Source organism: Paramormyrops kingsleyae, chromosome 8 (assembly GCF_048594095.1).
Source record: "Paramormyrops kingsleyae isolate MSU_618 chromosome 8, PKINGS_0.4, whole genome shotgun sequence".
NCBI lineage: Eukaryota > Metazoa > Chordata > Actinopteri > Osteoglossiformes > Mormyridae > Paramormyrops > Paramormyrops kingsleyae.
In genome coordinates, this window is record NC_132804.1 from 5,967,912 (window position 1) to 5,993,607 (window position 25,696).

A 25,696-nucleotide genomic window follows, 5' to 3' on the forward strand; every position below is an offset into this window, starting at 1 on the left:
ATAGGAGTATGGGATCTAATGTTCACTGTAAGAGTATGGAGGCTAATGTTTACTATAGGAGTAAGGGGGTTAATGTTTACTACAGGAGTAGGGGTTTAATGTTCAATGGAGGAATAAAGAGCCAGGGGCTACTGTGGATGGAGAATGAGTATTTACTCACAGAAAGACTACAGTTTAAGTATGTTCTCCTTCCTTCTCTCTCTCTCCCTCCCACCTTCCTTCATATCCTTCAAAGGTACCACTTCAGGCCAGTGGAGCAAATCATTAGGGACCGGGAGCTTGCTGCACTCTTCGCCGCTGCGAGCCCCACATAGCTTGCATGGGCCTTTCTGTGCGTGTGCGTCAGAGAGGGAGCCGGGACACAGCAGTCTGTGTGAAGGGCTTCGTAATGATGTGCCTCCTGGACCAATGCAGGCATCTGATGGTCAAAGAAAAGAAAAAATGATTAAGGACTGTAGGATAAAATCATCAGATAAACACAGACAACAAAGAAGCATAAGATGTTAGGAATATGGGAGAGTGTCCTGGATCACAATGACCCTGTATAGAAAATGGATGGATGGGTGGATTGGTGGATGGATGGATAGATGGATGGGTGGATGGGTGGATTGGTGGATGGATGGATGGATAGATGGATGGGTGGATGGGTGGATTGGTGGATGGATGGATAGATGGATGGATGGATGGGTGGATTGGTGGATGGATGGATAGATGAATGGATGGATCGTTACATGTACATACAGATTGAGTGGTCTGATGAAGTGTAACACAATTTATCCTTAACTAATTAAAAACATTCCCAGACCCTATTAGATAAGAGAATGGAATATCGATGGATGGATGGATGGACGGACGCATAAACACATCTTTTCAGTTTTACTCCACAGTTTATTCTTGACACATTATAACCATACACTAGCTACTTCACAAAATGCATCAAAACAGCACAATAACCTACCTACATAAAACAGTATCACGTACAAAATGTTTCGACATTATCACAGATTGTCGCCTCAATAAGCAATGATCTTAAGTAATTATTATGATACTTTAACATTTTTATCATATTACTGGCACTGTATACAAACAATAGGCTTATAAGTACCTCTTGCCCCTTCACTTATTAAAGAACCGTAATTCATTCAGTTTCATTAATAGTTTACTAATATTTTACACAAGACAAGTAGAACATTCACTCCTGGACGCATTCAGCTTGATACACGTAGTAAATTTAAACACTATATGCAGTGCTTGAAGTGGGCCGGAACGCAGCGGAACGCAGTTCCGGTGTTCCGGGCAATTCGGTTTCCCTATGTTTCCCCTGTCTATCAGGAAATAATGTTTCCCCTAATATTAAAGCAAAGAGGTATGTGAAATGTCTGAAAATCACTCAAGTACATTATTACATGTGAATACTGTATTGTTATTAGTTCCGAGGCCCAGAGTTGCTGTATACCTATTTTAACAGGGGGGAACCAAATATCCTGGATGTCAGGAAATAATGTTTCTCCTAATATTTAGGCAAATATGTATGTGGGATGTCTGAAAATCACTCAGGTACATTATTACATGTGAATACAGTAGATCGTCACGCATAATATAGTCTTATAAGCAATACTATACCGTTTTCATCAAGAAATATCTCTATCCAGCGAATGAAATACTTTAATTTATTATCTGTAAAAACAAAAAACATGTGATGTTTTAAAATATATGGCTTGTTTACCTCAAGAGCTTTGTAAAAAGACATGAAAACAACAGCGAAACCGTGTACAAATCAGCGCGCGACAGGGGAAACATAGGGAAACCGAATTGCCCGGAACACCGGTACTTACAGAAACTGATCCGACGCAGCGACAGTGGCCCGAGAATAGACAATATCACAAGACCGATAAAAGACTATATGTTGTTTTAATGGTTTTTCAGTATTCCATTTGTGAATTAGAAAAAAGTAGCCTATGCCTATAGGTTATTGCTTGGAAGAATGATTAAATTAAAATAGTTTTTGAACCAACACATCCTAAAGACTTGATTTTTTTTCACCGCACAAATGTCAAACGTCGGAAAATTAGAGTTCCTGCACTTATTTTTTCCCACTTCAAGCACTGATTATATGTAAATTTAGATGATTTTACTCATGCAATGCAGTAAGATATGGGGGAATTAGTTACAAGAAACAAATATACATGTAGGCCTATATATAATAAATACATGATGGTGTGATTGATGCTGTATTTAAATGTGTGTGTGTGTGTGTGTGTGTTAAAACTGGATGTTTAAAGCTGCAGCTGATCCCTGAAGCTTATATCATCTTCCTGGATTACTTCTTTGAATAACCGTCAAAAACCATCAAAGCCGTCACTGGGAGGCCGGTGACGCGCTTTCTCCGCAGGCGCCGACTGAAGGGGGGAGCGGAGTCTCAGCGGAGCTCCGCGCCGGGAGCCGATCAAGCGGCCGTTGACGTCAATGAGCCAAAACTCAGGTGCGGAGATGCGGCCGGAGCTGCCGGGGCCGGAGGAGAGAGGGGAGATCGCAGACGTGACTCATGTAATTGAGTGTTGACGGCTGCAGAGGCTGGCATGCTCTCACACACACGGGCGCGTCACGACCAGCATCGGGAGCGGCAAGCAGAAAGGCGAGTCTAATAATAAAAAATTACCCAGCAAATGCCCGCTGACAGACATATGCAAACGAGTAAGCGATTAGTTATATGGGTATTTTCACCCAGCTCACCGTTCTATCGTTTGCTTAATTTATTTTGCAATAATTATTATTATTTTTATTATGGGCTATGCGTGCTTTTTTTTTGTATTTATTTAATCACATTTGAATGATTGATTGAGCGGAGAGAAGGCAGAGCGCCTTTCCTGTAGCCTATATGTTCAGTATTGTTATTTTTGCTTTGGATCGCAGCCTGTCGTCGCCTTCCCCAGCCAACAGAGGTGCTGATCGCCTGTCGCTGGTGTATGGATGCGACTGAGCCGCCACAACTCCGCAGCCCCCTCTGGCTCCGTGCGGATCCCCGGCAGCGCTGACGTCGCCGCCCGCATTCCGCGCACGCTGCTTGCGGCCGGCATATTGCTCAGGAGGAGGAGGAGGAGGCGGCGGCGGCGGCGACGGCATGCCGGACCAGCTGTGGACGGCTTTCATCGCGGGTGCCGTGTTACTGCTGGGAACCTGTCAGGAGACGGCGGGACTCTCCAGCTGGAGCAACGGCACACTGCCGACCGCGCCATCCTCGCCACCATCCCGAGGCAGAAGCGGAGGAGAGTCCTTGAACTGGGTCTCCCACAAAAATCATAGTAATAACAACTACGGTGAAAACGAATACTTTAAAGAGGACACAACTATTAACCAAACCCTACCAAAGATTCAACATAGCCTCAGAGATGGGACCGCCGCAGACGCTGACAGTAAGAGCAGAGGTGCCAATAATTCTGGGACAGTAAGAGCACTGAACTTGCCCTTGGGTAAGAGGGAGCAGGGCATGGACAATGCGGCCACCTTGATATGTGCCTACAGGGTGATAGAGTCAGGAGGAAGGGACAAGCTTTGTTTCAGGGACACGCAGAACGGGTTCCGGTGCCGCCGCGGGCAGTGCCACGAGGTGAGGTCCGCAGGCGGCCAGGTAGTAGCCAACGTGCTGGCTAACGGCAGCGTGCTAATTCAGTGGCCGCAGGACAGCGATGAGTGGTGGAGACAGAAGCTTCAGCGGGGACACCGAGGAGAGCACACAGTGGGTAAAACAGGGGAGAAAACAGTCCAGAGGAAAGAAGAGCAGAGGAAAAGTTTGTCTAGGATCCCCCCGCAGAGGGGTGGAGTGGGAAATGCCAGCCGGCACAGAGGCTTTGGGCTGAGCTGCTGGTGGAACGGCAGTTACACTCAGTTTGAGTGTGCGGGGGTGCACCTCGGGGTTAGCTGCAGGGACTACCTGCTGAGCGACCTGCACGAGAACGTGCCGTACCGCATCTGCCTGCGGCCCCTGTCCCCCCACTCGGCCTCCCCCGCCGGCCCCCGCGGCGACGGCGACGACCCCGGCGAGTGCGTGGAGTTCACGGTCTCGCCTTCGGGGATGCAGGACATCGTGGTTGCCATGACGACTGTGGGCGGGGCCATCTGCGTGATGCTGGTCGTCATCTGCCTACTGGTGGCGTACATAACGGAGAACATCATGAGCCCGGCGACGCAGCGGGCACGCCTGGCCCCACACGCCCGGGCACCTGCCAGGTCCCTGTGCCCAACACGCACCTAACACGAGTGATACAGCAGAGGGGGGGGGGCACAAAAATACTCGGGAAGGAACTTCATGATCGCTGCTTTTGGTGCATTGACTCATTTTCACTGTGCGTCTCAGTCATCACGCTGTATATGGAACGCAACTGAAATGGCGTCTCTCCCTGTAAACGGGAACATTAGAACAAGCTGCTGGACTTTATACTATTCTGATTATTGAAATACAGACAAGATAGTATTTATAGTAGTATTCATAGATGGGCATTCAACTAAAATTACATGTATACTAGATAGACAAGTCCTCCAGGGACTGGTAATGATAAAAAAAAAATAGCAGTGGTAGGTTGTAAATTGTCTAGGTTAAGTAGCTTTAGTTAGTTTAGTAGTTTCATTTTACACCACTGGGGGGTGGCTCACTGAAAGAACCTTGAATACCAACATGGCCCTTCAGACTCCGTAGAGGTGGATAGAGGAAGTGCAATAGAGTGTATAACCTTGCCTTACATACCTGGCTACGTTGACCTAGCGATGTAGTTCACATTGTGTGCTGTAGACTGTTGTATGTCGACCTCAGGCTGGCCTACAGTCTCTGCAATACTGTGCTATTCTCCTGTATTTTAACCGTCTTTTACAGAGAATAAAGGATCTACTACAAAAAGCAGTTTCAGTGTGATGCATGGTTATGTTGAGCTACATACCTTCCAACTGTCCCTACCTTTTAAAATAGTATTTTGAAATATTATCAGTTTAGTGGGTGCAACACCATGCTTCAGTGATGTCACAGCTCCGTGGCTGAGGGTTCGAAAGCTGGCTCTGGGTGAATGGTATTTGTATGTTCTTTCTGTGTTTGTGTTGTTCCTCCTGCATTGCATTAAGTGGATTAGATTCTGTAAATTACTTATAGCTTGTGAGTGTGTGAGCTGTAATGAACTGGCATCCTTTTCAGAGTATCCCTTTAATTGAATAAACGGTATTAAATACGGATTGATGGATCACATTAATAGACAAACTGAAATTCAGACGTAAATAAGGAAAGACTTGCATGTGACCTAATTCAGTTGAAATAGAACACCAGATGTGGATAGTTCAGGTCTAGAAAGTAAAAATCCAGACCAAGATTTTGTTTCAACTTACCAGTTAGGTGGCAGAGTGACTGTCACAGGCTATGGGGATAGTTATCAATGGTAATTTTATTCGTATTATTATGTTGGGCAAATGTATGGTGACTAGGTTTGTGTTCTTAATTCAACATTTCCTTCATTTGTAGTGTTCCTTTCCCTTATTTAAAAAAAACCACAGGGATCTGCCTGTTTCATATCTTTCAGCATTTGTGCTTGCAGATGAGAATTTTAGTTTACAAAGACCAGGAACCAGCAGAACAGTAGAGTCCACAAAGGCAGAGGAATTGTCTATGGGAAAAAATTCAGAAACTATGAGAAAACTAAGAGAATTCAGTCTGCTTTGTCAAATGAGTTATTAATATAACAAGTGTAGAACCTTGATAAGAATGTTTTCTATAATTATGTATGTAGTTCAAGGTCTGAGCCTAGAGCTGATCACAGGAGCCATCCTGGATGGGATCTACAACTGCACCATTACAGTCAGACCCCTCTCTGTTCCTGGGGGCAGGAATCAAACCCAAAAGGCCATGACGCTCCCCAATAACCCATCACACAATTAGCGGGACCAGCCTCTTTTTTTAATCTCATCACTGCTTGCGTGCTTCTTTGCTGACTCAGAAAGTCACAGGTGTACAGTGCATTTTTCAGTAAATAATTCAAATCTCCAGTGGCCTGTACTGCGAAGCGGGGTTACTGGCTTATCGGGGTGACTTGTCGGATTTAAGGTAGTCTGGGCGAAAGGTAAGTGAACAAATATGAAGTCCATTTAAACTGTGGTACCTTAAATCCGACAAGTTACCTAGATAAGCCAGTAACCCACTTCGTAGTGCAGGCCACTGGCCAGTTATGTTACCTACTTCAATCTCTGCTAGGTGCTAAGCAAACAAAAATGCTGTTTTCCTGAAAGCCAGTATCAGCTTTTCCTGTTGTGATAGATTGAGTTCCCTTGTAAATTTATGTACTTTATTGTACAACATTTACTGTTGTTGAATCACTAATTGCTGGGAGATTAATTTGTCTGTATTAAATTACTATAGCAGACACTACACTATGTAAACAATAGCAGTTATAAGTTATGTACATCTACTAAAAAAATATTTTCAAATATTTTAAATAATGGTTTAAAAATTGTTAAAACATAGCTACATGACGACAATGCAGCCTTTCAGTGGAAGCCACACCTCCATAGTTGTGAGTTTAATTACTGCACTGAAATTGTTCTCAAAATGATTGCATGGCTTTTCTGTCTCAGCCCAAAACACGTAAGTGGGTGAACTGGGGGGGGGGGGGGGGATTCTTGATACCAAGAGTGCAAAGATCGTACTTCTAGTCTTGGCAAGAATGGTCTTGCTAACTTGCGTCTCAAGAAAGATCTTGGGGCACAATGACTCATGGGGTTGGTCTAGTTTGGCGAGGATGTAACCCATGTATCCTTGATATTCGGGTCGGGGCAAGAACAACATCCAGGTATCAATGTAAAATGGGTCCACAAGAATACAAGTACAGGCAGGTGCGCATATTGGGAAACACCGCGGATGTCTCTAAACTTCAGTGTGGGAGTGTGTGTGTGTCCTACAATGGACTTGTCATCCACACCGAGTGTCCCTCACCTCACCCCTGTGCTTCTGTGACAGGCCGCACCCACAGTGTGACCTTTACTGGATAACTGGTTATGGAAAATGAAAGGATGCATGGATGGTTTTATGCTTTATTTTCAGCTAATAATAATATTTGTTGAATGGAGATCCAGGAATAAAGTCAAAATTATTATGATCTTTGACTTCTAAACACACATATTTCAGTTTGGAGTGCAATTAGGTCTGTTTACTCTTAGACCCAAAATGTGTCAAAATGTTGATCCGTTTTCTAACCACTTATCTTGATCAGGGTCGTAGGGGATGCTCCCAGAGAGCCTCTTACCTATGCAGAACAATGAACGGCAGCCGTGTTTGTGATAAGTCAATGTGATATACAACTTACTCTGTCTAGATAAAAACTGTTGGCAAGCTGGCTCAGCGTTTTTACTCTGCAGTGTTTGCCAATAAGAAATTGACCCTGATGTATTTTAACTGGCCCATGGGGATATTACAGTAACTCACGCTGGTACAAAGCTAAGTGTGCTTCTAAATCAGCAGCCAAGCCTCCAATTAATAGATATGGCACTGCTGATATGTAGAAAAATACTTACTACATTTTGTTATTTCACAATGTGGTGATACACCGGACTGGTAAAAATGCAATTTTTTAAAAGTACTACTATAGAACCTTCATCCCCTCCTCCCCACCCGGACCCTGGAAAGCTTTCCCAATTGTCCCTCGGAGACACCAGGCCTACTAACTTGTAAAATAAAACAACAAAAATATTAAACAGTAAAGAGTAATAAAGCATTCAGAGTTAAAAAAAACACTAAAACAGAACATAAATATAATAAAACTGGTCCACAATAAACAGAATATACGATAATAAGCAAAAAAAATAAATGTATTAATCTTGAAAATTGCGTGCTGAATGAATAAATACGGTTGATCAAATTAGGATTGTGCGCAGGCATGTTGAACTGTGGTGCATGTATATATCTTTGTTTTACTTGTTTTAATATTATCAGACTTCAGACCCCCTCCAGCACGGGCACCCTTTCGTCATTTACACCCCCCTTCCTCCCCGCACCATTAGAGGTGGAGCTAAATCTGAGTCCATGTAGTAAGATTGACATCAATCCTTTAATAGAAAACCTCTTCTATTTATCGACTAATCAAGTTCCATTTGTGTCTTAAGTTCCGTGTCAGTTCACCATAGAACTAACATAATCATCTTCTTTACTGCAATTAATCATCACGCTTAACTTTTATTCTGTAGACAGTTTTCGTCCATCACTTTCGCAGGTTTAACATAATGAACCACCAAATTGGATACGTATTTATAAATAGTATAAACAAACGAAAAACAAATAGCTTTTATAACCGATATCTTGAAGATCGCAGTTTTACGTAATAATGAAACCTACAGGACACAGAGCACTTCAGTACGGAATTCAGCGGAAAACATCTTGTTCTCTGCATATGATTAGATTACGTCATTGAATTTGGGGCGGTGGCAGAAATCTTCTTAATTCTGATTGGGTTCTTGCGGAGCCTATAAATACTGAGCTCCCGCCCCAGCGTAAGACCAATTTCGTCTTAAAGTACTGTCCGCCATTTTATGGGCCAGCACGTTTGGTTAATGGCAGTATCGCGAGCCTGTTGTTCTTCAGTCGTAATTAAATCTCCAAATTAGGTGGCGGAGGCGATAGATTGCCCTTTACTTTTGTAGACTTCAGCTAAATTTGTGGCCCTTTGTCGACTTTTGTTTTTCCTCGCAGTGGTTAGGCGGCCGGCAGAGGCGCGATGCCGAGTCACCCGCTGCGCGTCGCGGTGGTGTGCTCGAGTAACCAGAACCGCAGCATGGAGGCGCACAGCATCCTCAGGTAACACTTTTAAAAAGCGACGGAACAAGGCAGCCGGCTCATCGACAAAACACAAGCGGGAGACTGAAATGCCGGCCGCTTGGATTGATCCGGATGCCGGCAGGAATGGCGCTCGACCCTGCCCGGAGGACTGCCGCAAATGCTAATTAAAAAGCAGATTCAGAAGACCGATAGATGCCTGAATGCTCGCTTATTTACGTTTTCTTTATCTATTAGTGAAAGGTTGATGGAGGAGGGTTAACCTTTAAAACCGGTGTTTGAAAGTCTCATTTTAATACACGGTACAACTTCCGGGTAGCGTGCGATCAACGTTCAGCTCCATAACTGGACGGCTAACTAGCTAGATAGCAACCCGGCTTTAACCTAAACATGCGCAATATTTATCACAATATAGGTAAATCAATTGAGAAACCGTGTTTCGATCGATTATTTCGAGGCGCAAATGCTGCATCATTGGACACAAACAGGAAGACGTGTCTGACTTAATGGCTACGACAGCGCCAGGAATAACTGAACTGGCAGCTAATGATTTAACTATTAGTATTCTTCGCTTAATGAAGCTCAATATATATATGTTATCATGAATAGGACTTTTTGACTGATGTTTATCATATCAAAGCTGTAGATAACTTCAAATGTGTTCTGTTTTAAATGACCACTGTCTTAAATTTGACAATCTGAGAGCTGATGGAAGCTATCATATGTGCTAATTCTGTTTTTCTTTTATTTCCCGTGCACATAAATTCATTGGCTTCTAATGGAGCAGAGGATACCAGAAAATGCTGGTCACTGACTTTAACGCTCTCTCCCATCCTGCCTGTCCATACCATCTATTCACACCTTCATCCACCCTGTCTTCTATCGCTTTACAGCAAACGGGGTTTTGACGTGCGGTCATTCGGGACAGGGACCCACGTGAAGCTGCCCGGCCCGGCTCCAGACAAGCCTAATGTGTACGACTTCAAAACCACTTATGAGCAGATGTACAACGACTTGGTCCGCAAGGACAAGGAACTGTATCCCCAGCAACCACACAACGACACACTATGCTGACCTATGACCTTGTTTGGTCTAGTTTTGCGTGTGTATAGGGGAAGAACAGGTCGGAGATGGAGTACTTAAGCCAGTTTTTATTGCATTTTTCATTTAGCCCTAATTGTTTATTAACTGTACCTTCAGCAGTGTTCACTGGCACCCTTTTTGCCAGGTGTTGGGGTTTAGTAAAGTCAAGCTAGTTCTGTGTCGGATGGAAACACAATTCTATGATTATACAGTGCTCCTGTCCAATTCAGACCAGTGAATAGTTCTAAATTATGTTTAGAAAGAAGATTCTGGGATTATACAGTGCTCCTGTCCAATTCAGACCAGTTAATAGCTCTAAATTAGGCTTAGAAAGGAGATTCTGGGATTATACAGTGCTCCTGTCCAATTCAGACCAGTTAATAGCTCTAAATTAGGCTTAGAAAGGATATTCTGGGATTATACAGTGCTCCTGTCCAATTCAGACCAGTTGATAGTTCTAAATCGGGCTTAGAAGGGAGATTCTGGGATTATATAGTGCTCCTGTCCAATTCAGACCAGTGGATAGTTCTAAATAGGGTTTAGAAAGGAGATTCTGGGATTATACAGTGCTCCTGTCCAATTCAGACCAGTGAATAGTTCTAAATCGGGCTTAGAAGGGAGATTCTGGGATTATATAGTGCTCCTGTCCAATTCAGACCAGTGGATAGTTCTAAATAGGGTTTAGAAAGGAGATTCTGGGATTATACAGTGCTCCTGTCCAATTCAGACCAGTTCATAGTTCTAAATTAGGCTTAGAAAGGAGATTCTGGGATTATACAGTGCTCCTGTCCAATTCAGACCAGTTGATAGTTCTAAATCGGGCTTAGAAGGGAGATTCTGGGATTATATAGTGCTCCTGTCCAATTCAGACCAGTGGATAGTTCTAAATAGGGTTTAGAAAGGAGATTCTGGGATTATACAGTGCTCCTGTCCAATTCAGACCAGTGGATAGTTCTAAATAGGGTTTAGAAAGGAGATTCTGGGATTATACAGTGCTCCTGTCCACCTTAGACTGATCATGCTTCTAAATCAGGGTTGGAAACACAATTCCATGATTTTGCAGTATTCTTGCCCAGTTCAGACCTTATCTTTCTACATCAGGTTTGGAAAATTGATTATATGATTTTACAATGCTTCTGCCCAAATCAGACTAGTAAATGTTTCTTTATTAAGGTTGTGAAAGGAGATTCTAGAATTATACAGTGCTCTCGTCCAAACCTGCCCTGTGTCTCTAAATTACAGTTAGAAACGTGATTCTAAAAATTTTCAGTGAGATTCACACCTGTAAATGTTTCTAAATCAGGATTAGAGATAATCTGTCACATTCTACAGTATTCCAGTGCAAAATGAGGGTCCTGTTAGGATTAAGAGAAATTCTGGGACATTTTACAGTATTTTGGTTATAAAAAAAAAAAAATTCACCCACCCAGAATTGTTTTTGAATCATTGTCAAGACCACACTGTAGAAGTTCTTGCAGTGAAAATAATTTCATCTGATGCCAATTACTTTGGCAGTAATGAAACACTAACTTTAGTGACGAGGCTCCGTTCCATGGCAATGATTTTTTTTATGCTGTCACTTAGGCGCAATGATTTTCTCCAGGTAAAAATTATCATTCTTGATTCTAGAATCAAGGTAAGTTATCAGTAGGGTTTCAGACTTTGACACTGTGTGACTGGTGTTAAAGTACCTTGAGGGTGGCACTGTCAGAGACATTTGTGCCTTTAATTAGACTTTAGAGGAGCCCTGCATTTTTTTCAGCCACAATGTGATTGGATGCAGGTTTGAAAGAAGCTTTGGGAAGATTATGGTGGTCCTTTGGTCATGTAGAAGGTCAGGCTTAGCCAAAGTAGGTCAAAGGTCACCCATATTGACACAAAACCTGAGAGGACTTGAAAATTTATTAGAGGTTTAAGTCTTATGCGATTCTTGAAGATGTGAGGCTGTACTTGTCTGTTTAGTGATTGGTGAGGAGGGCTGCAGTGACACAGTGTGTGTGTGTGTGTGTGTGTGTGTGTGTGTGTGTGTGTGTGTGTGTGTGTGTGTGTGTGTGTGTGTGTGAGAGAGGGGCCCTGTTGCTCAGAGTTATCTTGTAAAGCTAAAGACAGACTTGCCAGATTCCCACTTCCTCCGCTTCTCTGTCCCCTACTCCTCCGCGCATTTCGCTTTAGTGCAAGCTCCCAGCCCACACATCTTTGCCCCGCCCCTTCACTGCCTTAACCGCTGTGGCGGAATGTTCTCAGTGCCATTGGGGGTGGGGAGGGGGTGGGAGCTGGGAGCTGAAAGGCAGCACAGGAGCAACAAAGTGGCACACATTGGTATTGCTCAGAATTATCCTGCTGTGGCTAATTTATGTGTCCCTGAATCAGAAAGCAAGTAATTTGTAACATTCTAGCTGTGAAACTTTTGTATTTATTTGATAAATGGGTATGTATCTGAAAGAATTAAGCAACAAAATGCACAAATAAATATGTAATCTATGTATTTGTTGCTATGTACAAGTGTAGCACTATATTTTGAGGAGAAGGGTGGGGGTCTGCTTGGGTCGCTCCCAAACAATTCCAACCCTGCCCTCTCCAGTCCACTGCGTTGAAATAGGAATACTCTGCCCCCTAGTGCCAGACAAGGAATTGCATCTGTAGGTGCCCTCAGCATCAAGTGCCATTGACTTGCAACTTGATTAATCCCCACTTGTCAGGGAAAAGAGAAACAGGTAATCCCTCCTGGCCCTCTGAGAATATCAAACGGACACTGTGATTAAATCCTATCACTGAAAAATTAGTGTTTTGTGCTGTAGCCCAGAGTCGAAGCTTATCACATCCTTTCCTCCTGTTTTATTTATGAAAGCTTTGTGTGAGTGGGAAGTGAGAAAGTCAAGCAGGGACATGCATTCTGGATATATTGCTACAACCGACAGCAGCACCTGAATGGCTGGTTGTATATCTGTATGATTTAGGGGGCTGGCAGTATTTACACAAAGATGTATGGATACTGTTGCATTGTGCTTTTTTTTGGCTACAGAAGCTTGTATTATTGAAGTTGCTCAGCACAATTTCTAGTAGTGTGGTCGTCACTGGTGGAATACAACAAACTCAGTTTAATTCAAAGTATTAATTTCTCGACTGAAAATGCTTTCTGGATAAATAATATACTTTATTGTGCCATGGAAGTGAACTGGTTTATTCTGTAAGATGGAACAGTAATTAGGTAAATTGGGTCCTCTGTCCTATGTTGTTGTTTTTTTTTTGGTTATTGCGTAGAAATTCGTCTGAGCAGTGCTCGATTAAAATGTCATCACTAGATGGCGCTGTTGGTGATATGGGTAAATTACATTTCAGTTATAGTTGCAAAGCCTTTATTAATTTATTTAGAGAGGAATGTATTTAAACAATGTTATGTTTTTATTGTTATGTTTTCTTTGTCCAGTTTGAGGGATTTGTGGCTTCCAGTTGCTGTTTGTTTGTACTGGATAATTTTTGCGGTTCCTTGACCTGTTCCTGGATCAGATACACCCAGAACGGGATACTACACATGCTGGAACGCAACAAGCGTATCAAGGTCCGGCCTGAACGCTTCCAGAACTGCAAGGACCAGTTTGACATTGTCATCACCTGTGAGGAAAGGGTCTATGACCAAGTGTTGGAGGGTGAGGATGCTGCAAGATTGCTGAATCCTGCTTTTCACTTGTGCTGTTGAGTGATGCATGCATTTGAAAGATACTGGTTTTTTTTCTTATTTTTAAAAACCCTGGCTCATTAAGCTTGTGTTATTTCAGCCCTTTGTTGTAACCTTTAATGCAGTCCTTTGGAATTACTGCAAGCTGTGAACTTGTAATTGTTTTTACCGGGGGAGGAGACTCTTGTAAATCGTGCCCGATTCTGTATGGGCATGGCTGTTTCCATTACTTCTCTTGCCTGCTTGCATCCTGTGTTCAAGTGTGACTCCTGCCAAGCGACGGCGGTATTTACGCACCATAGGAGTGTCGTACAGGCCAGCCAGCTCCAGCTGGCCGAGTGGAAACGCTCCCACTGATTGCAGTGACACCGGGCCCTGATGCATCTTATAGGAAGCTCGAACACTGTGCCCAGTTGAACCCTCCCCCGCCCGACTCTGGGCCAATTGCATGGCACGATGCTGCCAGTTCCATCCCACTGCTGTAAGATCTGCTCACGGTCACTGAGCAACACTTCAGATTACGACCAAGAGAGGATGTTATGCAATCAGTTATCTGGTGGCAGACAAGCCCCTGTGCATTGCTGGTATAGACCCACCAGACCGTCGCCATCGTGATGAAGATGTAGCAGGAAGGAGGGCATCACCTCAGCCAGTATGATTCATCTCCTTGTCTCCGTTTCAGACTTGAACTCACGAGAGCAGGAGACCTTCCAACCAGTGCATGTCATCAACGTGGACATCCAGGACAACCATGAGGAAGCCACGCTGGGCGCCTTCCTCATCTGCGAGTTATGCCAGTGTGTGAGTGGCGCTACGCTTCTCCTGTCGCTACGGCAGCGTAAACACGGCCTCAGTGCCGACAGAAGCCACTTTCTCATATCCTGTGACATGTCATGGTACAGCGTAATAAAGTCCTCTTTTGTCTTGTCGTCTCCCCCGCAGATCCAGCATACCGACGACATGGAGAACGAGATGGATGAGCTGTTGCAGGAGTTTGAAGAGAAGAGCAGTCGTCCATTTCTACATACCGTCTGTTTTTATTGACATCAGCTGTGCCTCCGCACTGCTCGGAGCATTCGAGAGTGCGTGGTACTCTGTTGCCTTAAAGTGAAAGACCCCCCCCCCTCACTCACCCCAGCACCCTTCCAAAGCCATGTTGTCTTCTCACAGTAATACACAAAGCAATGTAGTTTTATAAAGGTGGCGGGGTTGATTTTTCAGAATCTGTGCAATGGCGCCACCTAGCTGCACGGCCGGAGCACGATCTCTGTACCAATCCCCGCTTGGTTCCGTGCGTCCGGCCCGCCCCAGAACCCCTCTCACACCCGCCATCGGTCAGGGTTGAGCAGTCACGGAGGTGATTCTGTGCTGCCCTTCCCTATCTGGTTAGTCAGCAGGTCATCGCTCCCTAACCCTCAGCTGACCGGTCCTCTCATAAAATTAACCTTCCCTTGGAGGTGAAGGGAAGAAAAAGAACAAATTCACAAATCTTATGGAAGCTGTGCGCTTACCCCCGTTCTAATTTTGATTTCTCTAAATGTGATGGCTTAGCCTTTTGGATATGGGTTCACCTTGAGAAGTGAATAGACAGCGAAATATTTTTGTTTGCTTGACATAGATGTGTGCTGTGCCCGGAGGCGTTCGGTTAGCTGCGTAAATGCGGGCGCTCGTGGGAATAATGACGGGTATGCAGTCGAGCCTTCAGATCCTCTAATAAGTTTATTTGTCTTATTTATCTTAAGACAGCCATTTTTTTCTGATGCTCGATTTTTAAACAAAAATGATTATTATTCTTGCGGCAACAGCTCATTTATGAGCAACAGACAAAATCGCCCAAAGTCGTTAAGGCAGAATGAAAACGTGCTCGAGTAGATACCCTCGGAATGAAATGTCCTTTTATTTTTGTTATACTTATTTTAATTATTATTTACTGTTTTTTGACCCCTGCTCAGGTGGTTTGTTTTTCTTTATGTGAACTTAAAAGCATTATGAGGGAAAAATGCAAACGGTGAATCAAGTCCAGAGTGCCTGTTTTGTTTGTAAATATTATAAAAATGATATAAATAAAATCTCTTTAAAAATATTCTTGATGTTGTACATAGCTTTCATATTTGGTGCATGGATACGAATGTCAGAGATTCGGGTTTGCCAGCTTTTTGGAGTTCACCTAAACAATTGTCCGGAATTTGACTTTTTTGCGTGTCCACATCCCTCGTTATGACATCTGTATAGATATTTTTGTAGGAAAATCTTGTTGTTTTTTAATGAATAAACCACATGCAGGGCTGTCAGAACAATGGTAAGTTTTCATTTTCTTAGAGATAAAAAAAAAATTCGTACAGGTTATGACTGGTATAGTGCCTGGTCAAATAAAGATTAAAAATATTCCCAAAAAAGGAATTATTTGACTCCCTCAGTTTCAATCTTATATAATGCACCGTGTAGCCTACTTGGCGTTGAGTTGCAAACGGTGAGTGAGAATCTGAATTATACGCTGCATTAATATGATTTATTTGTTTAGCAGAAGCGTTACTCGAAGCTTAATTTTTGCTGCCATTTGCGGCAGTATAATAAATCGTAGCCTACGGTCCCAATTTAGGTTAAGTACCGTTAGTGATACATCTACGGTTCCTGTCATTGCTCATTAGAATTTTCGATGCCAACGCATCAAGTTTCTGGTGGAAATTATAGTCGAAACGAAATGTGTTTTAGGACAGCTACCTGGATGTATGTATGAACAATGCGATCACCAGAAATGAATTGTTTCAAACCAAAGTTGCAGTATTTCGTTTTTTACGATGCGTAAATTGCACGCGAAAAAAAGGTATTTTAACCCTATTGCCAGAATATGACAAAACCGCACCTTACCGGGCTTTATATTTGAAACGCGGTTTATTAAAACCTGGTAGACGAACAAAAGCATTAGACATGCAGTTAATGCCTTTGGCCAAATTGAGCGCCCGAGCCCACGGACTCTGCCCCGGTCCAAATGCAGCCCAGCTCTGCTGACGCACGGTGTATTGACGCAAATAATAATACTAACAAACTCATTCTGTTTAACGACATTGATTTCGACATTGTTTTGCTTTGCATTAAAAAAACATGTCACCTATTAAGCTAATTTTCTTCATTAAGCAGTTCACGGGTCTCCCTGGCGTTACAACGTCGATTCCATAGTCGCATTGGTTCCGTGTGCCCTCGAATTTATTTAAATATTGCAATCGGCATGTACGTGAATGGGCTGCCGTCTTAGGCTGTACATATGAAACCCAGCCCTACGGAATGGTGCAGAATACAAATCTGAACTGCAATGTCAGAGGGAGAGAGGGAGAGAGAGAGCGGAGGGGGCGAAAGGGAATCGGTTTACCGGGTCACGCTTATTTGGGGGGAAAGTGGTGGCGCATCACTTGTGGTTTTCCATTTATATATTTATTTATGTTTTTTTATTCCCCGCGAAACGTGTTGATCAACAGAAACAACATGCCAAGCGATGTGACCTTTGATAACTCGAGCGCATGGGCACCGTAACCCCACTGACGGGCGGCTGAAGATGCTGGCGATGGCGAGAATAGGAAGACAGGACGCGGCTTGCTGTCCCGCCTCACGGTGCTGATGCGACCGGCCGTCGCCCGATCTCCGTCGTTGGACCGCGGGGAAGGAGGATCCGGTTAGCTCGACCCAGCTATCATAAATGTCGTCCCCGTTAATAGGATACGCAGGAGTAAGAAATCAGAATTGGCAGCGGCGATAAATTCGTATGTAATTACACGCATGCGAATTGCACATTTGATCGGGCAGTCGATCAATTGATTAGGCGGTGCAATCTCGGCCGGCGAAGGCTGGGGTAATACCGGCACAGAGCTATGGCAATGCTGCTCCTCGTTCTCTCCTTTGCCCTTGCTGATTTTTTGAATGGTCTCGAAACGCAGCGGAAATAATTATCACATTGCTAAAACAGAGCCGAAGACCAGATTTTCCTCTCGGATCACACAGCCGCCGGCAGACATTCACTCAGCCCAGTCGGTTCGGTTAGACAGCGTGCGTCGTAGCTGCGTGTGCGATCCAGGGAAGGAAGGGGGGCAAAGAAGGCCAGCCCAGCCGTATGCCGCCGAGGAACAAAACCCGAGCTGACAGGTCTGGAGAAGCGAGGGTTATGATATAGCCAAGTGGGTCTCCATGAGCGCCTTTTCCCAGGGCGGATCGTTGCCGTGAGTCCGACCCTATCCGCTGTCTTTAACGCGGAGGGGGAAAGTGAGGAGATCCTGCTAGTCTCGAAGTTTTGATGCATATGATCACAACCACGATGATCTTTATGATTCTCGGGGCTTCGGTTGTAATGGTAAGATTTTCGCTCTGCGTTCTTCACACCTCCTCAACACCAGTGTCATATTATTACCGCTTATGCATTACTGAAATGCCCACGCCTGCGGTTCTTACATATAATTAATAAGGAACATTTTTTTCCTAAAATAACTTTTTTTTCTTTCTTAATCCTGGATCGTTTTTGTGATCAGGTTAGACGTGTCCATAGTCAGCTGCATTGCCAGGTCGCTGATGTTTCGGAATTCCGCTTGTTCTGTCCCACTTGACTTGCACGGTTCTTTTCAGGCGATAGCGTGTTTAATGGACATGAACGCGCTACTGGATCGCTTTCACAACTATATCTTACCGCATTTACGAGGGGAGGACCGCGTCTGTCATTGCAACTGTGGAAGGTAAAACAAACAAGCAAACAAGCGAAATAAATAATGACCGAAGAGTACATGATGTGAAATGCAGGACCTCTGCTTATTTGTATGTGTGCGTTTTGTCTGTGTTTACGGATCTGTGTGTGTGTGTGTAAAATCAACTGCTGTTTGTAACTGTTCATATGTTGCAGCCACGAATACCTGTACATCAGCTGTTTCATATTTAATGACGATTTCTGATGCTGAAGCTAAGCGTAATATACTGTTTGGCCTTCCAGGTTTAGCTGTTCCGTCTCTGTTTCCATCTTTTTAACATGCATTTTACTGTGTTTCGTCGTGTTTAGGCCTTCAGCTGGGTGCTGCAGGAAATCGTGTGTTTAATGGTTGACAGGGTGCGAGTTAGTAAGCGATAGCCGGCGCTTTGGTGGACGGTGTTAGTCCACCAAAGCGATAAAATGAAAAAATGTTGAGGTCCTTGACCATGAGTAGAATACACCCCTACGTGCGAGGCACCTGTACCATGTCTGTGGTATGCATGCGAGAAAAATCAGCGCGCATAGAAATAAAATATGTATATAGACTGTGAGAATCTATTGGCTTGGAGAGAACCGAAGGCAGAAAGCGCTTTAAGCATGACATCATTTATGTCTAAGTATGTGGTGAAATACTGGAGATGAGGAGAGCGCCAATGAAAGCTACCCCGCTTTTTATTTACGGATGTTACAACATGTATTAACAAAATTGAAAGTAGTATGAGTAGCTGAGGTGGAAGCAGGCACTTGGCGCAGATTACTCGCGAATCTTTAGCTTTTTTTAAAGCGGGAATGTGATCAAAAAGTAAATATTCTTCAACTTGAAGGCAGCAACCAATTCGTCTTCCCTTTAAAAAGTTAGCGGTAGTTATTGCCTGAAATATGGTTTTCTTAAATATATTTGCAGTATTACAGTTCATATATAGCGACATTAAATATTTGTATTTATTGGACTGATACTAATTATCCTTCAAAGATTTCAGTATTCTTGAATGGATTTAAACATAGTGTGGTTTAACAGATTGTGATCTAAGGAATTTAAGGAATTAAACATTGCGGGAAAATAAGTATTAGAATTTGATATGTGGTCTGCAATAGTAAGGGAGTAACTTTGGGTTTGAACATTGGGGGGAGGTTGAGGTCTGCACCCATTTATGGGCGGTTTTAATTATTGGGGTGTTAACAGGCCCCTGTAATTTACGCCCATGTGCAGTAGGCAGGCCCAGTGTATCTCCTGCCTTGTGCCCTGTGGTTCACAGAATTGAGTCCAGCGCATGTCTGCATTGGATAGGTGGTTATGGAAGGTTTCTACTCACCTGTAGTCATGGGTTACACTGTCATATATGTAACCCATTTTAAATAAGTTTTTACTAACGTACATGCCCTTAATTTACAATGAGTTGCTTGAAAGTTAGTGTCGCTGTTCTTATTTGTGTGTTAAGTACATACATGCTTTGGGTCGCCATACTTTCCCACACAGTCTGGGCGCCATGGCAGGCTGCTCCCGCATTCCTCACTCCCACCCCCCACCCCCCGTTGGTCCCTGCCATATTTCTGTGCCCATATCTCTCATAGCTTACATGTGTATCAGGTCCTATGATATGCCTCGGTTTGTGGGTGTTGTGGTCTCACACCCCTAGGACTGTACTTTGCGAGTTTCCCACTAGAGACGGACTCCTCGGTAATTTTGTGTGCCCTGTGTTGGACCAGCATCCCATCCAGGGTCCACTCAGCCTTGTGCTCCCTTGGATTGGCTCCAAGTTTAGTGTAATCTGGTACTGGATGAAGAGAATAGGAACTGTACATTTTATTCGTATAGATCGGTGTGTCCCAGTCCGGTCCTTGGGGATCCACAGCCGGTCCACGTTTCTGCTTCCTCCAGTCTTCCTGCCAGACAGTCCACATTTTTAGTCCCGGGGTCCCCAAGAACCAGATTGGAAAACACTGATATACAGATATGTGTTGGTTGGGTAGCTGTTACATTTCCACCAGTTATGGGGATGAGATGTTTTAGACTAATGAGGCCTGTGACATGGATCAGCTTGCAGATCTTTGCATTGTAGCCTGGATGCAAATATGGCTCCAGGTCTCTGTCTTGCAATGTCTCAGTTTTCTGTCAATTTCATCATCTCTCAACTGAAAAGAGAGGTCATTCAGAACTGCCGCTAGCTTATGAGGCTGGGACGGTACACCCATGTGCCCTGTGACTGACTGGTGCCCCCAGTTGGTGAGACACAGCATTACCTCTGTATTAGGGTAGCCTTGACTGCGTATAAATGAGAGGGATACGAATAGTGAAAGCTTTCAGGTGAACAGTCAGCAAAAAAAATATTAATCAGCCAGACATCTGTTGGATGTCAGAAAACCTTGACATTCCTGGGAAGTTCTCAACTCCTCTGGGTCACTTGTCCCAGCTCATTTCCAGCAGACGCTGCTGGATTCATAACTGCACATCAGGCAGTCACTGGAGGAACCTGCATCCTGGTAGTTGCACCTCCTGACTTGTAGGAGGCAGTGTTTCTGAACGATGGCAGGGAACAGGACGTAGGGGTGCGAGCCGAACCTGAAACGTACCAGTTGCTGTTTTTCTCCAATCATTCCTTTTCTCTCCCTCTCATATATCCGCCCCCCCCCGCCCTCTCTTAGCCATTATCTGCCGGATTGTGGGTGAGGCTCCATCCTCCACTTCCTTTCTTCTTGCAAGCTCCCCCCCTCACAACCCCCCCCGTGGGGCAAAGAGCTCAGCTGTGCTAGAGAATACCCCCACCCCGTCAAGCATCACCGTCACCTTTCCCCCCCACCCCCTGGGCTCCAGATGTTGGATGTCAGGATGGCATTACCCATGCATGTCTACACTTCCCAAATCATCTGGCACAAAAAAAATGATCTCACAATGGTGCTGTAACCTAGCAACAAAATAATGGGGGTGGGGGGGGGGGTGAATGTTCGGTGTTTGCCGACTCCGAAATGAACTGATCTAAGTGGACACGGTCCAGTAGGCTGGCAGACTGCTTCTTCATGGCGTTTTCCTTTGCTCCAGCGCTTTCTGCTCATTGGCTGCTGCTGTCTGTGGTTGTCCCATTCCGATGTGCCCCCTGTCCTGTTATTGAGAGCTCACAGTATCACAGTCATCCATTGGAGGAACTTCTAACAAACAATGTATATGAATATGAAGTGGAAGCAGCATTTTTTTTTCAATGTTTAGTAACAAATTTCTCTTTTCTCTCTGCTTTTTTCTTCTAAATTTCCATATTCTCCTACTTTTATTCCTTCGAAACCCTGCCCACATCCTTTCCTCTCCACATCTCCCTGTGCTCCTCCTTGCTGCTGCCCCAGGCACCACGTGCACTATGTGATCCCGTACGATGGTGACCAGTCTCTGGTGGACTCCTCGGAGAACTACTTTGTGAGCGACAGCGTGACCAAGCAGGAGATGGACCTCATGCTGGGGCTGCTGCTGGGCTTCTGCATCAGCTGGCTGCTGCTGTGGCTGGACGGGGCCCTGCACTGCGCCGTGAGGGCTTGGCGGACCAGCCGTCAGTACGGTGCGTGTCGGGGCTGGGGGGGCTAGGGGCGGGGCTGGGGGGTGAGACTGAAGGCGGGGCTGATGGTTGGGCTGGGGGTGGGGAGCCGTTAAATGTCTATGGGTTTGGGGGCCGCTTGACTTGAAGAGGGTTTAGAAAGAATGGTGAAGGAATGCATTGCTATTAAAAAGCAGAAGCTGTGTTCAAACCTGAAAGTTCGTGGATCGCGGCCTGCTTGTGGAATATCAGAATTCCAAGTTAGCGGTGAGGTTTTTTTGTTTCATAGAAATTTAATCAAATTTCTGCCTGAGACCTGGGTTCTCCATCATCGCAGACACTGTCATGGCAGCTGAGGGCTGCCACATTCTGCATGAGCTTCCCCGCATTCATTTATTTTTTAGGAGGTGCTTTTATTTTGAGAAAGTGGGGTCAGACAACCAGGGTTAATAACCTCCCTAAAGGGGCCAACAATGAAATCACTTTGCTGACCCTGGGATTTGAACCAGCAACCTTCGGAGCATAGGCACCGAGCCCAAACTCGCTGACACCACCCCCATGCATGCTGGGTCTGCATACGAGCAGATGGGGAGGCCCGTCTCGCAGTTTCAGCTGCTCTCTAACATGCCGGCTCTCGAGGGGCTGGAGCAGGAGAGTCACGGTAAAGGGAGAGAGGGAGAGAGAGTCTGCGGAGGGCAGGCGTGCTGTACGTGGGATTTGGTCAGCGGAGCGAGGGAGGGTACCAAAAAAGCAGAAGGTGCTGATTGAGCCTGGGGGGGGCGGTTCCATAGTGTACCCTCAGACAGCTGAAGAGAAGGGCCGTGAGGGGGGGGGGGGGGAGGAGGCTGCTGTGTGACACATTTGATTGGCGGGAGGGTCACATGGGCGCTGATTTACCAGTATGTGTTACTCAAGCATGCATGTGTTTGGCACAAGCAACCCGGTTCTGGAAGGGCGGCCCGGTGCCATTATGCATGTGACAGCGGGCATGAGGGCCACGTGGACAAACACACGGTGGAGTGTTTCTGACCATTCCTAAGATTATCCTCTGCTCTCTTTAACTCAGAGGGAACCCTGAAGAATATGGCTACACCTGGTCTATAAGATTATGACGAATTTGTTCCACAGAAGAAAACACAGCCAGCTCTGGGTGGCAGATGACAACACAGGCAATACAGAGCGTGAAGGTCTTAGTGGCGCAGAAATGTATGCAGCACAGAGCAGGGAGCGCTTGTGAAATGGGGGGGGATCCGGTCCCATGGGAGGGTCTGCGTGATGGACACCCTCACACACCGGTCACGTGTCTTTAAGGAATGTGATGGTGATTTTAAACAAGCGAAACTGTAACACAGTACAGCGAAACGGATGCTGGCCCAGGTCAGCGCATGCTGTTGGCACAGCCACGGACATTGTGGGCCCCGAGCTTGGCCGGTATCCGGGGCACAGCCGCCCCCGAGCCCACCCCCACCCCCACCCCCACCCCCACCTTCGCCCGTTAGTTTGCGCTTTAATCAGGCGTGGCCTCCCTGTCCGTCCCAGGTTGGGGTATTTCTGGGATGTGAAGCTTCTCTCTCATTCTCTTTTCTCTCCATACTAATGCAAATGGAAGCTGTAAAAGGGACAGAAAACCAGCTGGGATCCAGGCACATAGTAGCTGGCTTTTGGGAATACATTGCATCATCATCATCAATCATCATCATCATCATCATCATCATCATTATTATTATTTATAGATTTTCTCCATACGACTGCTGATGATTTGACAATAGTGATTGCATAAGTGTACACTCCTCCTATACATAAAGTACTGTGGCAAAGAAATTTAAATGATCCTTTTACAAAACTGATTTTTTTTTTGGTTGTGTGTCAGCTTAGCCATTTTGAAGTTTCCCCTTCAGTATTTACAATAAGCATCCACTATGCCCATGAATTTGTTGACTTGACCGTTAGCACACCGTGTTCAGTTAATCAATACTTCATGAAGTTAATTAACTAATGCAGTTAATGGATTAAGTGAGCTGGTGGAGAAATTTAGCAAATCTATGGAATGGCAGGGGGGGCCCTGAGGAGAGGTTTGGGACCAAGGCTGCGTTCTTCTTACCAGCTAACAGGATATCAGGGACATTGTGGAGGTGTTATTGCATTACTGTTTATTTGTTGTATAATGTTAAGTAATTTTTTTATTGTCTCACTCACTGGTCAGATTTTGTTCATCTCCACTCATATCTGCTCCCTCTCATAAATATATGCAGCCGTCAGGTTTCCTGTTACATGTGACGAACATGTCAAACTCGGGTCTAACACCAATCCCCCCCCCCCCCCCTCAGCGTGCTGGTTTGAGGCAGTTGAGGGTTTTGTAATTGGCTCACTAGTGAAATCAGGTGTGTGGACGATGTTCCATCAGCCCTGCACCTCCATTATCAACCTGATGTGATTCCAGCTAACCCTCCCCCCCCCCCCAGTAGATATGCACCAATGTCTGCGCTTTTAGCCGCCCTCCGCCACATCCCTTCACAGTCGGCTGGGTCACATCACCCAATAAGCCATTCCGATGCGATCGTCTAGATTCCGGGCAGGCAGGCGAGACACGGAGACGCTGCGCTGGGAAGGATGGAGCTAAAAACGGAGACGTCGGAATGGGGGTCACCAATGTAGGACAGGGACACGCGCAAACTCACACACACTCGCGGGCAAACACACACAGACACGCACACGCCGTGGTCACAAGCTATATAAAGGAGGCTTAAAATTCTGAGGATGAGCGATATCGGGTGACAGGAGCAGGAAGGGAAGGGTGTCCTGAAAGGAGGGAGGTGTGAGGAGCAGGGAGATGGTGAAGGAATATAGCGATGGAGGGATGAGGTGGAAGGGTGGAGGTGCGCGTTCCTGTGGGATTCGGCGCAGCATGACTGACACTGCCCCCCCTCCCCCACCCTGTATCCCTCACAGACACCCTGTCCTGGTCGTGGCTCCCCCGCTTTTGTAATCTGCGAGATCTGCGCAGACGTGCGCAGCTGCGGCAGCTTGAGGACTCCAGTGAGAACATGGTGCACATCAAGCAGAAGCTCTACCACAACGGCCACCCGAGCCCCCGTCATCTCTGAGACTCTGGGCTCTGCGGCTGCCGCCCCGGCGGCCCCTCCCCCAACCCCTCCGCCCGCCTCGGCTTGTCCTGTCTGGGCTGTTGCCATAGAGACCCTCTGCAACAACCAACCTGGATGCGGTTCAACGGCTATCATCCTAACGACCCCCCATTCAAAACTGTTTAGATAATTCTTGCTACTAAAAAAAAAAAAAAAAAATCCTTAACCCCTTGTGTTGTTCATTTTGCTTAGAGGTAGGGGTCATCTTTTTTTTTTTTTTTTTGCGAGGGTGGGTTGTGTAAATGGAGGCATTTTTGGTATCTGTCATTAAAACTGTACAGGAGGGGCTAGTCTGTGAGGTCACTGGGGGGCAGGGCTTCTTTTCGGGGTTAGCGAAGGGAGGAGTCATTTTTAAGGCCTCAGGGTGTCCCAGGGTTTTCATATGTGATAATGGAACTGCAGTCCATGTAAATAAAGTCATACATTTTGATTTTAAAGGATGTAATCGTCAGGAGGATTGAAAGGAGAGTGAGGTACAGGGGTCCAGGCTGGGGGCGGGGGGGGGGGGGGGGGGGCGGCCGGCCGAGTAGAGCTCTGAGCGAGGCGACGTCTAAGCTGATCCGTTTGCCGCATCCGCCTCCGACGGGTTGGCTCCAGCGTTTCGGCGCCGCGTTCCGGAACGAGAGCGTGGGTGTGACATGATTGTACTGGTGCTCTCTGTTTCTGCTGGCTTCTGAGCAATAAGTGGGTTCCAGGTCATGCTGGAGAGGAGAGGAGGGGAGGGGAGGGTTTGCCTGCAGCAGCCAGTGTACAGAG

At 45.5% G+C, this 25,696-nt stretch overlaps 3 protein-coding genes across 7 annotated transcripts; all 3 read left to right on the forward strand.

Moving 5' to 3' along the window:
- Positions 1-1,892: 1,892 nt before the first annotated feature.
- fndc10 (fibronectin type III domain containing 10) lies at positions 1,893-4,894 on the forward strand. Of its 2 annotated transcripts, none has more exons than XM_023829547.2 (2): positions 1,893-2,694; positions 2,914-4,894. In XM_023829547.2, exon 2 carries the CDS (start codon positions 3,122-3,124, stop codon positions 4,250-4,252), a length of 1,131 nt encoding a protein of 376 aa, XP_023685315.1. In that variant the 5' UTR covers positions 1,893-2,694; positions 2,914-3,121; the 3' UTR covers positions 4,253-4,894. The 2 variants fall into 2 exon arrangements, with proteins under 2 accessions (XP_023685315.1, XP_072571155.1); XM_072715054.1 differs by having other exon boundaries at positions 1,893-2,635.
- A 3,628-nt stretch (positions 4,895-8,522) lies between these two features.
- Positions 8,523-15,639, forward strand: ssu72 (SSU72 homolog, RNA polymerase II CTD phosphatase). 2 transcript variants are annotated; one of them, XM_023830605.2, is made up of 5 exons: positions 8,523-8,818; positions 9,691-9,834; positions 13,388-13,527; positions 14,239-14,357; positions 14,499-15,639. In XM_023830605.2, the coding sequence occupies exons 1-5, from the start codon at positions 8,739-8,741 to the stop codon at positions 14,598-14,600; spliced, it is 585 nt and encodes a 194-aa protein (XP_023686373.1). In that variant the 5' UTR covers positions 8,523-8,738; the 3' UTR covers positions 14,601-15,639. The 2 variants fall into 2 exon arrangements, with proteins under 2 accessions (XP_023686373.1, XP_023686367.1); XM_023830599.2 differs by having other exon boundaries at positions 8,523-9,834.
- Positions 15,640-16,622: 983 nt separating this feature from the next.
- tmem240b (transmembrane protein 240b) lies at positions 16,623-25,432 on the forward strand. 3 transcript variants are annotated; one of them, XM_023829515.2, is made up of 4 exons: positions 16,623-17,223; positions 18,165-18,271; positions 21,613-21,821; positions 24,747-25,432. In XM_023829515.2, exons 2-4 carry the CDS (start codon positions 18,180-18,182, stop codon positions 24,899-24,901), a joined length of 456 nt encoding a protein of 151 aa, XP_023685283.1. In that variant the 5' UTR covers positions 16,623-17,223; positions 18,165-18,179; the 3' UTR covers positions 24,902-25,432. The 3 variants fall into 3 exon arrangements, with proteins under 3 accessions (XP_023685283.1, XP_023685287.1, XP_023685272.1); XM_023829519.2 differs by having other exon boundaries at positions 16,623-17,162; XM_023829504.2 differs by having other exon boundaries at positions 16,625-17,895.
- Positions 25,433-25,696: the final 264 nt, after the last annotated feature.

Excerpts from the sequence above, each read along its gene's own strand:
- fndc10 (XM_023829547.2), top strand. The coding sequence starts at position 3,122 with ATGCCGGACCAGCTGTGGACGGCTTTCATCGCGGGTGCCGTGTTACTG.
- ssu72 (XM_023830599.2), top strand. The coding sequence starts at position 9,506 with ATGGAAGCTATCATATGTGCTAATTCTGTTTTTCTTTTATTTCCCGTG. Across the intron at positions 13,528-14,238 it reads CTATGACCAAGTGTTGGAGG|ACTTGAACTCACGAGAGCAG; the intron begins GTGAGGATGCTG and ends TCTCCGTTTCAG. Across the intron at positions 14,358-14,498 it reads TCTGCGAGTTATGCCAGTGT|ATCCAGCATACCGACGACAT; the intron begins GTGAGTGGCGCT and ends TCTCCCCCGCAG.
- tmem240b (XM_023829504.2), top strand. The coding sequence starts at position 17,839 with ATGCATATGATCACAACCACGATGATCTTTATGATTCTCGGGGCTTCG. Across the intron at positions 18,272-21,612 it reads TGTCATTGCAACTGTGGAAG|GCACCACGTGCACTATGTGA; the intron begins GTAAAACAAACA and ends CTGCTGCCCCAG. Across the intron at positions 21,822-24,746 it reads GCGGACCAGCCGTCAGTACG|ACACCCTGTCCTGGTCGTGG; the intron begins GTGCGTGTCGGG and ends TATCCCTCACAG.